General features: G+C 38.3%; 1 protein-coding gene across 3 annotated transcripts in view; it reads right to left on the reverse strand.

Moving 5' to 3' along the window:
• Positions 1 to 13,169, reverse strand: part of LOC145670226 (putative methyltransferase NSUN7) — a 121,894-nt gene that overhangs the window by 36,863 nt on the left and 71,862 nt on the right. For all 3 annotated transcript variants that reach the window (XM_081738609.1, XM_081738610.1, XM_081738611.1), the window contains exon 6: positions 3,618 to 3,793. In XM_081738609.1, the coding sequence (XP_081594735.1) occupies positions 3,618 to 3,793 (176 nt within the window). The remainder of the gene's footprint in view (positions 1 to 3,617; positions 3,794 to 13,169) is intronic.

The raw sequence follows: 13,169 nt of genomic DNA on the forward strand, positions 1-13,169 counted from the left end.
CAAACGATCACATCTCGCGTAGTCTGAACAATTCTGCTCCATACGGTGAAGACTTTCTACAACGATGGAGTTGGGTTGTACTGAAGCACAATAATATTCTCCATATTTGAGGCTATGTGATTTCGATTTTTCCCCAGAAATGAAAGAACCCCTTTAGGGACAATGTTTCCGTGATATTCTTAACATTTTTCGTGCATTAGGGCGCTCTCTCGAAATCCACTCACAAACGAGACTCTCAACGGTATACCTGGAAACCTATTTATCTGGCAGACAGACTACATCGAGGAAATGTAACAATGTTCATTTGCGTAACATTTCTTTTTCATTACCCAAATATTGTGGCACTTTAATCTAAATTACTGTTCTGATATTGCAGAACTACTGTTATCAGAAATTCATTTTAAAAAAATATTAAAACTAGAATACACTATTCTGTGTTTACCTACAATTTTCAGATAGGTGTCGTGCTTTCCTGTTTCCAATTTATTTTCATTTCTTTGTATTTTATATCTTTGTAAATTATTATACATCTCTCATCCATTGTAACAAGCTCATAACTAAAGAAAGAAACACTGTCCTCTGTCATATGTTCAGAATTTCGAATCGGAAATCCTTAAAACCGTCCTGTCAGCATCTATATGACTACTACGGAAATTAGGTAACTGAATGTCTCTGGTTATAGCTTATTTAAAACTTAACGAATGTTATTTTCATCATTAAACAAAAGAGAATCCTACGTAAATATACGACGGTCGTCCACAAAGCAACGACCGTTTCCACATAGTCCCACTACCTTAGTCACACCCTGTTTGCTAGTCACATTCCACTAGTTTTTCCAACGTCTTTGATCAGTATTCCGTAGGTTGTAATCGTATTACTAGCTACTGTGCATTTACTGCGTATTAAAAATAGCACTCTGTACAAAATCCCGCCACCTGTTAGGTGACAAGTGTGATTCGATCCTTGAATCTCCAGAAGGTGGAACCTACGAAACTCTACCGTCAAATGAAGAATGTAAATAGTGATAAGTAATAAACGAAAGAAATGTGAGGAAGTAGTGTAAAATGTTAGATACTGGATAAACAAATGTGGATGATGAACCGCAATCTGGATGTCCATCACTCATCACAGACGACTTGAAGAAAGAAGTAAACGACAACATTGTGCAAGACACATCTAACGTTCGACGAATTGCACTACGCTTTACCACATTTTGCGTTTCTCAGTCAAATTGATCCGAACATCTTGACTAACACAAAATTTGTACGCAGAGAGTGGGCACAGCACCGATACTTCTGACGCGGTATCTCGCAGATGATGTCTTTCTTGATTTTTTTTTTTTTTAACTGGTGATGAGACTCGAGTGCATCATATCACTCTAGAAATAATCACTTGAATGGTGTGATATCTCATTAGTATTGGCCACAAAGCCGTGCACATTCAAACAGAAGCATTCGACGTGAAAACTCATGACGACGGTGTTTTCTTTGTCGACATCAGGGTGTTCTCTCTGTCGATTTCATGACACATATCACTATGTGTCTAATCACTAGTGAATGTCAATTTGGGTTTAGGACAGGCAAGTCTACTGTTGATGCCATAGATACTTCCAGGATATGAGCTTGAAATTCTTCAAGACATATTTAGAAGGTCGCAGACCCGCAACCAGCCACAGAGGTTTAGGGGGCATGAATATGTTAGGGGGGAAAAAGTCATTATACATTCTCTTACCAACAGCTGAATTGTGTTTTTTGTATTAAGGTCTGGAGGGGCCAGGCCCCCTGTCCCCCCTCTGGTTGCGGGCCTGGAAGGTCGTATACAGTCTGTCTATGTAAATGGGGAGTAGTCACAAATAGCTGAATTAAGAGATGGTGTATCTCAAGGTTCTGTTTTGGATCAGGTAGATCTTGATCTATCTTGAAAAGTCAGGCAATACCAGTTTCTAATACAGAATGGTTAAAAAAATGTATACACTCTTTAATTGTGAATATTCTGAAATGGATTGACGGAAACGTCTCATTTTGGTACTATTATAGTTTAATGTTCTGTTACTACATTGCATCCAGATATTGGTTTCATTTTCTTCTTGTGTGTAGGTGCGAGAGTGAAGCAACATGGCTGTAAGGCGGTCTTGAAGAAAGGAAAGCGGTCTTGAAGTGGTATCTGAAATACGAAACCATCAGTGAGATACAATGACAATGACGGAATGAATTTGGAACACAACCACCGACATGTTTAAGAACTGTCCGAATTCGTGATAAATTTGAAGTCCATGATTGTGTTACAGATGTGCATGTATGGTGTGGGCTGTTCTGTCGTGGTTTGATTGAGCCGTTCTTCCTTAATAGTAATATTATCGATCGATGAGGAGTACCTGTAGATGCTAGAGACATCCACATTCCCTACCATCTATGGGAAAGAGGGGTTTTATCTCCACTAGCATTATCTTGTCCGAGTTTTTCAATGAATTTTTACCTGAACGATGGATAGGTCAAAGAGAGTTTGCGAGTATCCCCTACGTTCCAGACCTCACTCCTCTAGGCTTTTACTTATAAGAACAGTCAAGAATGTTGTTTATGAACAAAAGCTTCGTATACTGCATGACTTTAGAGTAGCTATCGAACATTCTACATCAGATATCCAATTTGGCACGTTAGCAGCAGTTTGGCTGCATCGCCAGGGAATTAATGCTAACGGCCAACAATTTTAACACGTAACGCAGTTCTTCATCATCCATAAAACAGACCATTAAACTTTAACACTACCAAAATTGAAACATTCCCGTCAATACATTTGAGAGTTATTCACAATTAAGCAGTGTATACATTTTTTGAGTTACTCTGTCTTTATGCAAAAGCAATATATTATACTGGTAACTTATTTCTGCTGTAAAAGAAATGTTAGTTCTTTAGATACTTTACCTTCTTACTTCTCAGGAACCGCGATTGTTTCGTGGTGGAGCAGTCACCCTGATGTGTGGGTGTTCCTGTTTCGATTCCAGCTAGCATCAAGTGCACTTTGTGATGGAGAAACACTGTGGGCATGGTTTTCTCGGGATTCTCCTATTTCCTCTCACTTTCTTTATTTCATTCATTACCATCATAGTCGCCTTCTTTAATCTCGGTCTAAAAACATTGGACTTTAAAATTGAAATTTCATTTAATTTCTTTCTTATGTCGTGTCATCCAATGCCTCTAGCGGCTGGGAGGACAGTAGTTTTGCTACTGCTTACATCGCCCTCCACATTATAGTAGACATTAAGTTAATCTTTAACTTATAAATTTGAGCTTTTTACAACAGGAACATGGGCGCCCGAAGAAAATTTTCTAAGGGGGACTCGTTCGTTGGTTGCTATATTATGCTTGGTATTTTTTATTTGTATTAAGAAAATCTTAAGAAATTTAATACATTTTCGTGAGCCAGAGGGGGGCTCGGGACCCATCCTGCCCTCCCCTTCGGGCGCCCATGAACAGGAATCAAGCATAACCAGTGGAATAAAGTAATCCATGTGATTAAAATAAATAAAAAATGCTAGTCAGATTTAACGAGATAATACACACTATAAATCAATGATAATGAAAAAAAATAAAATAATATAAATTTTGAATACTACTTACTTCTCTCCTGCTCCAAACGCCCTTAACGTCTGGATTTTGGGATTTTTCGATACTAAGGAGGCTAGGTAAGCTGTTACTCGAGGAGACTTCACATGCGTGTGTATAACAGATCCATTCAAATTTAGATCTTTTAACACGTGGTTAATCACTACTGGACCTGCGCAAAAGGATCGGTCCTACAATGAAAAAAGTAATCTTAAAATTTAATAAGTGTTTTAACTAAACTCACAGTAGCATGCAGGCCCGTATTTAGGTATTTTACGCCCCTGGACCCAGTGTTGGGTAAGTTACTTGTTAAAATGTAACGCGATACAAGTTACTTTATTTTCCCTTAAAATGTAACGCGTTACTTGCCCCTCCCAAAAAAAAATTGTTACCCTACTTCGAAAGAAACGCGTTACTTTTAGGTCCGAAATTTTGAATATGGTAACAAAATCTTATAACTTCAATTTTCCGTACTACTACTACCATTATTATTATTATTATTATTATTATTATTATTATTATTATTATTATTATTATTATTATTATTATTATTTATAACGACACTGTCTATAAACATGAAAAATAGGCGGTTTGTATCTGAATAATAAAAAACTAGTTGATTGCCACCTCGGTAGCCGTATAATCTAGGAGTCAAGGACATTGTTCACGAGCTTCTGAATTTGGGTTGAGGGTCTAGCTTGAGTATTAGAGCTCGAGTCAAACATTGTTAAAAGTTATAGGGCGCTGGCCAAATATGTTCAAAACTGCTCGGGCCGGGTTTAGAATTGTCAATGACTCGATCAGCTGGGCTCACAGCTCATTCACTATCGAGCCGAACCGAGAAGTGAGCCAAGTCAACAGCTCACCCAACCGAGCCGGCTAGAGCCCTCGGCTCAGTTGAGCCGAACCGAGCATATGGCTCATCCCAACCAAGCCGACTCGAGCCGATGGTTCACCCTAAGCGATCCATCTCGAGCCATCGGTTCAGTTGACTTCCTTATAAAAACCTTTTGTGGTCTCGTTATCGAGACGAGACGAGATGCGAGCAGTGTCCCCTCTTGTGAACAACATTTAAAAAAGTATTCCATATTACTGCTTACATTTCTCATGGATTTCGCTTTCCAGTGTAATCAGGCCATGATTTCAAACCGAGTTAAAACGAGCTGAACGAGCGACTCATTTATCACACACGACTCGACTCGAAACTCGACGTCAAAAACAAGAATAGACTCGGAACTCGACTCGAGAAAATTACCTTTGACTCGACTTGAAACTCGACTTGAATTCGACTCAAGTTTCGAGTCGACTCGAGTTTTAGCTCGACTCGTGCCCATCCCTATGCGTTAGAAAAAATGGCTCTTTATTATTATTGTGCTAAACTAATTTTATAATAATAACAATGTTATGTAAAATTAAAAATACAGGATATAGAGAAGCATTACACTACAACTAATAAAATGAGAACACATGAACTGGGGGTGAATTAAAACTTGCCTGTAACTCTAAAATCGATACATGCTTTTTAAACTAGTTGTTTCAAACCCTATAATCAACGGGACTGTAGGATACGGAAACTGATCTGAAAGAACTCCAATATTACATACCATCAACAAAGTATTTTGTCGTAATAAAGTAAGCCTGCTAATCAGAACGCAGTTTATTCATAATATTAACCCCTTACTGTACATCGTTAATTATGGTACCCTAGTTGTTGATAAATATTTCCCGCCGGGCACTTCAGAGAACTTTACTTTTAAATTCTGTCCACCATCATCCTCAGTTTTTAAGAAAAAAGTATTCTTTCAAATGTTCGAACGGTAAAATATTTTCGTTCTTCACCTTTATAAAAACAACATCAATCAAAGTAAAATAGACTACCGGTACCATTGCACTCGTAGTTCAATCACTGAATGTATTGATTTGGAGCTGTCAAAATCTATGACAATATCTTCCAGGTGCTTGCAATCAGTATATGTGATTTCCCTGAGGCTGTCCTCATCTCCCAAAAATAGCAATGACACTAAGATCTTATCGGTTTCTCTGTGTGTCGGTGACTGACTGTCGGCCATTGACACCCGTAGTTCATATTCCATTGTTCCAGTCTGAGAATTTCACTTACAGGAAAGAAACATTTGTTTCCGAAAAAATATACAGATCTTGTAGTTACTCATCCGAAATGTAACGCGAAAAAGAATAACGTAAACTAGGTTACTTAAAAATCTGTAACGCGTTACCGTTAAAGTTACTTTAATAAAATGTAATGCGTTACTAGGAAAGGTTACTTAAAAAGTAACGCGTTTCTTCCCAAGACTGACTGGGCCCAAGAGAAAGTTTTTAAGCTTTACTCTGCGCCAAAGAATATTTTGCTGCCCCTCTTTATTTGTTTGTATTCATCATTTCATCCCCAAATAATGCGGTCGCTTGAGCCACCAGCACCAAATGGACAGATTACGCTGGCAGCCAATAAGGTCTCAGCTCCTAACCCGAGTAGCGTCATCCATATCATACTGCAATTTAGATTTTTTTTTTTTTTTTTTTTAATATGCCACCCTAAGCCCAGGCTCCTATTGTCCATGAGTAAATACGGACCTGGTAGCATTAACGTAAAAATTAATGTTTAAAGTTTTCATATGAATTTCATATATGTAAAACTATAGCAATTTTAAATCACTGTATCTGTAATATAGGCTACTGAATATAATGCATAGTAGTTCAGTGTTGGAATTTACCTCTTATGTTAGAATGTAAGAATGGTGTAGGGGAGAGAGGGGTAGCCCCGGTCAGGGCATATAGAGTGAAAAACTTGTCGTAAATTGAAGCAGATGATGGCGCCTTAGTGGCAGCTGTCAGAGAAACTAATTTTGAGCGCGACACCATTGTAGGAGTGATAGGTAGGCTTATTAAATGAAGGCGTGTTGTTTTTTTTTTTCGCTGCGTTTGATGCAATATTAGGCAAAATATTCGACACTGTAAGTACTGTTCCATTTGATATTTTTATTAAGTGACTTTTTAGGTAGACACTATGCTTATGTAGTTCTAAAGCAATTTATAAATTAATGCATTCATGTGTTTGTATTTTGGTGTTGTCTATGTTTTATTCAAAACATGCGTTTTGGGTAGCCGCGGTCAAACGGATGGGGTAATGACAGTCAGTGACCGGGGTTCCCCGACATTAAAATAAACGATAATAAATAAGTCTTGACAGTCAACCCCCAAACAAAGCTCTTCAAGTGTCATCTAACTCAGAGATGAAGAAGTTGAATAAGGAACTTCCACTGGATCCAGACGCATATATTCATTGGATGAATTTTTGCCAATATAAATAGATTTATATTTCAAATATATTAAGGTGTTGACTAAAAATATATGTAACTTCAATGAATAAGTAGTTTTTTTTATGTTCTTTACACGAAATTGTGGTTTATTATCTGCCCCTGTAGATACCCAACTATTCTAAAGTTAATGAATACATTTGAAATCTTAATGGTATTGAAGTTTTTTCCATATGTAAATCATGGGGAAATCCCTGACTGCCATTACCCAACCGTGTGGGAAATAACGGTCAATTGAATATGTTCATACTTTCGCTTTTAGCTCGGCAATGAAATAAGATATATATTTTGAAATTGGTCACAATAAACTAGACAGAATTACCTATAGGATCGACAAATCGTAGAAACTTTTCGTGCTTTACGAGCTAAATTATAACAATTTTTGTTTAGGTGACCGCCATTCCCCCATTCTCCCCTAATTCGTGTAAGACTGGAGGCATGAGTACCTCAATGCTTTTTTTCTTTTTTTTTTTTTTAAGGAAAAGGGAGTGTTATTTCTTATTGTATAAATTGCTATTTCGTTGTTTAAATAGCACTTCCGTAATGGCTTATGGTAGAAAAAAAAGCCATGACAAGGATGTTATAAAATAGAGGATCTGCCCATATGTATCTTCGTTTAATAACTCAATGAAGTCAAAAAACAACCGAGCATCAACATACTTTCGTTTCCGGATTGGCTACTCTCATTTCCGCCATGAATTTTGGCTCAAAACATCGCAGGGGCGGATCCAGGACCGACTTCTGGGGGGGGGGGGCGGTGGATTGTCATACTGCTACTTTTAAGGGCTCCAACTTTCGGATGGGTTTTATTTATATATATAAAATAAGAAAGTTTCCTCTTCTGGGGGGGGCGATCGCCCCGATATTCCCCCTCTGGATCCTCCCCTGAAACATCGTGATCATATTGGGCGGAGCGGGTGGAGTGGGAGTGGTGAAACTATGACGTATGGCTTCACGATTGTGTTGTATAGGCAGATTCTCTATTTTATAACATCCTTGAGCGATGAGCCATTAGGATTTGAAACGACGTGGAACTTTGACAAGGTGGAACCAAGTAGTTATGATGTATAGGATTAAGGCCTACTTTTGAGATTGTAGTGAAACATATTATTACTAACACTAAGAATTTCTTTCTTTTAGAATTAACTTTTGAACGAAATGATTTTCTGCTTCTACTGCAATTACTAAAAGAGCACTAGCTCGAGAGAGTAAATGCTCCCGGAAGTAGGAACGAAACACACGGTTCTGATTGGTTGAAGTTATCCATTATTTGCCACCTAGCAGTCGTATAGCAGAAATCAAACGCTTACTGCTGGGCCCTCGTGGCCGGGTGCATGCCCTACCCGCTGATCTAGTGGCTAGCATGTACGCCTTTGGTGTATGGGGGCCCGGGTTCGATTCCCGGTGGAAGAGCCGTTGTGAATTTTAACTGCCGTCGATGTTTCTGTGTTCGTGCCCCTATCGTTCTAGATGATTGGAAAAGCAAGTTAAACGAGTAAAGCAAGTAAAATTAATAATAAGTAGTTCAAGTAAGTTACTGAGACACGTTCGGTGTTAAAAAAAAAAAAAGCGTGCTAGCGCTATATGCTAGTAACGGAAACCGCTTTTGGCGTGATTTCAAACACTTTTTTCATTACAATACGGTGAAAATAATACTCAAAAAAGTGATTTACTTAGTTTTGTGGAGATTAGTAGTAGGAGTAGGAGTAGGAACAAGTTAGAAGCCCCGCAGGACTCGTTTTGTTCTACCTAGACCTCATGATATAAATTTTGTGACCAACTTAAAACAACTGGCTAGGATAGCGCGTAAAACAGCTGGCTAGAGTAGCGCGCGAAAAAACGTACTTCCGGGAGTATTACTCTCCCGAGCGGGTCGTACTAAAAGTCCTGCCCTTAACTAGGATTCATAAATAAAAACTAAACAGGTTCCTAGTTTGATTTTAGAATGAGTTTGTAATGGACGATATCGCATCATCCGAAAGTTTTCTTAGGGTTCCGTCCTTTTCTCACTTCAGTTACTTCATTATCTCATACCTTCATACAATATGTATAGTCCGTCTTCTTTAATCTCGGAACATAAATAGGATATATATTATGTAACTTATGTATTCTCTAGCATCAAACTTGATACATCCTGTATAACTAGTGGGACCCATTCTGTAATGGTTTTTTGTCAACGAAACTCATTATCTACGCTTTAATTTACAATGATAGATATATCCGTTATAATATATTCTTGCATGTTTTGCGTTGCGTTGTAATTTTTCCGAAGGTGGTACAAAATAAGGATCACTGTCGGGAATTGATTATTACAAAAATAAAGTTGAAAAATATATTGCTCAACGTAGATTAAAGCATAAGTTGGCCAACCAACAACGTCCACTCCACTCATCTAATAGGTTTTATGTCCTACTTCTAATTGCGGGTTGACTTCTTTCGTAGATTATGTTAGCAAATCTACATACTGCCTATAAAGCAGTAAATTTAAACGTAGGGCAAACCAGGCCCGTGCTGGGTCACTAACGAGGGCGGTGGACAAATCTACCAAAAGGGCGCCCATACAAACGTGAATATATATATATAATGTAACTTAACGTCGGAAGGTAATTTCTGACACCGGAGATAAAATGAAAAGTACAGACCAACCTGGGTGTAGAAATGCCTCTGAGCTATGATCACCCGAAAATTTTCCAGAATATGCAACAGCAGCCATACTCGAGAACAAAATGTCAGATCGAAATCGTGCAAAAGGGAATGTCCATTACTTTTAGTTCTATATTACATTAGTGTACAATCGGATGTAGTGCATTGGCGGTGCAAGGGTGACTCCCAAAGAAACTGGAGTATTCCTTGGAGCAAATTTTTCCGCGTGCGGTCAAACACACCTGAAATTTCGGAGGCGAGTGCCGCAGCTATATTAACTCGAGCAACAAGTACTTTGGCTGTCGTGGCTAGTGTTGCATACAAAAGGCGTTTCATAACCCCCTAATAAGAAATCAAGGGGCGTGAGGTATTGTCAAAGAGATGGTCATAAGGCAGGTCAATCTCTCAAAATCGAACTATCTGGGAATGTTTCATTTAAGTAGGTCTGCATATACATGTCAAAATGTGCAGGTGCACTGTCATGCTGTAATCACATCTGCTGTTTTATGTTCAAGGGCACATGTTCTAACAATTTTGGGAGAACATTAGGTAAAAATAAATTATACGTACCCCCACACAGGCAGGCCGGTAAGAAATAAGGTCCTACCACAAAATTATCCACCATAAAGCACCGCGCGCTCACACCAAATCTCTCTGCTGATCATTCACTAGAGTTGCATGTGGATTTTTACGCCCTATACATGGCTGCTGCTAGTTTGAGGACGGTCTTTGATCATTCCCAGTACCCTGTGTTCAAATTCAACTGTCCACATGGTACAATTTCCTCCGATTTCATGTAGGGGAAATTGAAGAGACCCTATCTCCCGAAGGTGAATATGGAGGCGTGGAAAAACACAGGGTACTTACTCTCCTATGAGGGTGACGGTTACGATATAAACGCCTTGGCTCTGGGATATTTCCCCTTATCTTTCCATACATGAGGTGCACATTTACCAACTTGTGGACAGGGTAATCTGCCATTGCGCAGGCACATACAGATTAACAAAATTAATTTTACTTAAACACCAACGTCTACAGTTTTACACGACGTGAATACCTGAACACTACACTCTACCGTCGTACGCAACACTTCCTATCCTGTTATACAGCAATTCCACACGTAACATCAGAGCATCGGACACCGTATATCACTCACCAGTTGCGTCAGATGCCTACTATAACACAGCCACGCTAATTTATGCCATCTACATCAAAACTGCAATAAAACCTTCCGAGAGCCACTTGCAAGTGGCATACAAGGGACGATAATTCCGTAAGTGCTGCTACTTCTAAGGAAAAGTGTCACATTCTCTTTCCTCCGTGTTGGTATTTTATCCACCTCCAAAGTACATAGAGAAGGCCGACAAAATATTTTTCCACCATTTGTTGCATGTGTTTTTCCTCTAGGAAAAATTTTCTTCTAAAACATTGTTCCACCAGTGACAAAATCAAAATACGCGTATAAGTGGGCTACACTACGACACTATTTTGGTATATTCACAATAGGAATGTAGTTTTTCGTAGGTCAGGATTAAGGAGCGTTTTTCCAACTCCAAGAGAGGGAAAAAGCCCCTCGAAAGTATCCCTGGAAGATTTACCTACCGGGTAAATTAAGTATACTGTTCCAGCGCATTTTTTTGTATCATTATGCAACGTGTACAACATCTCGTGTTTCATCCACTTTTGTTGCTTCTGTGCACAGAGGTATCATATTCCACGGAATTATTTATATATTACGAGGAGGGAATCCTTTAATGAGCTTACTTTCTCCCAATATATATCTGGAAAATCCCTTGTAGACTCGCTTATCACATATGATCTTTGCATTTTTGAATACTACATGTTATGTTTCTTTACATACCGCCTGACTGTCCTATGCACGATCTATTTAAACCTAATCTGGATCGAAGTCCGTTCATTTATCATCCGTTATCAATAGCCTAGAAGATATAACTGTCATACGTTAAAGAATTCTTTTCGTTTATATTATTCTCCCGAGAGTTTATTCTGTGCTGAGACGAAATAGATAAATCACACATGTGCATATCTCTTTGTTTCGAATTCTAAGTGTACTAATTTGAACTATGTACTATTAGATCTACTTTTGATTGTTGAAATCTTGTACTTGATTGTTGTTCATTGCCCTCATTCAACGTTTGATAAAATAGTCGACGGAATACTCCATTTTTTGGGGGAGGTACCGTTGCGTCGCCACTGTACACTAATGGAATCTACGACTAAAAATAATGGACATTCTCTTTTACCCGACTTCGATCCGATGTTTTATTCTTGAGTTACGACTGTTCTTACATTTTTCCGACAAATTTTCATGTGATCAAGGCGCCAAAAGGAGACATTTTTACGCCCAGGTTGGTGTATACTTTTCGTTTTATATCCGTGTCAGGAGTCACCTTCTGAAATTTATGTTAAGTTACACTCTGTATATAATATACGAGCGCCATTTTATGTATTAAAACCCAAGTTTGTTTAATAACGTAAATAGCTAAACTGCGAAAGCTTCTTTACTAGAGACAGATTTTATAGTTCTTGTAAGATTTTTTTTGTCACTTAAAATGAAGCTAAATATATACTAATAAATCAATATAGCTATATTTTAGAAACACAATAGGCACTGATTATTCCAATACTGCTCTAAAACACACAGGAATACTGTACAGAACTGTGCCATACAGAAGAATAAATGAAACCGTTTATCTTTGATGTGTTTTCGCAAGGGCATCTTATGTAAAGACCGCACTGTACTTACCATGGGTTCTTTACCAATAATAACCGTAAGAATTTATGATTAAAAAATGTACCTTTATATATAATGTGATGTTTCGGAGGGCACACCGGGACATGTCCCGGTGTCCCGGTGGGCCAGCACGGGCCTGGGGCCAACGTCGGCAGTTAGCTAGCCTATTATTTCCCATTGTTGGGCTTACTATCAGTTGTGTTAGAGATTTCAGTTTAACTTTAATTATTTGGAGAATATACTATAGTTCTAGATATAAATATGTAAGACCATGTAATTTTATCAGTGGGGTGTTCAATTTCCCAAGTTCATATTATTTTAGGTGTTTGTATACATATTTTAAAATACAGTTCTTCGATAATCCGGTATATTCGCGACTTGGCCAATCTGTGATTACGGAAAATGCTGAGTTATTGGGCACAGTAGCGAATTAACGCACAGGCACGATAGGCACATGCCTAGGGCGCCAGCGCTTAAGGGGTGCCCAAGAAAAAATATATATTTAAAAAATCAGTTATCTAGAAATTGATCATTGTTTACAAAAATCACTTGATAGGCTTACTTTATAATTTTAGAATAAAGCACTAATCAAATGTTGCACTTGCACTTTATTTTTAAAAGTGCTGTGCAGTTTTGGTGGCAATACGACATCAATTTCATTTGCTGAAGCGGCCACCTATATATGCACATCGTATTCGCTTCCTTTTTCTCTCTAACAGATTAAAAAGCTAAACAGAGGGTGCTATCGACTTGGATTTTTTAAGAGTTTGTAGATGGAACACTGAACTGCAATGTTTATTTCAAGTATTACCCGTCGCACGAGCACTAGCGTAAATC

The sequence above is a fragment of the Thermobia domestica genome, chromosome 14, assembly GCF_964235325.1.
Source record: "Thermobia domestica chromosome 14, izTheDome1.hap1.1, whole genome shotgun sequence".
NCBI classification, from domain to species: domain Eukaryota; kingdom Metazoa; phylum Arthropoda; class Insecta; order Zygentoma; family Lepismatidae; genus Thermobia; species Thermobia domestica.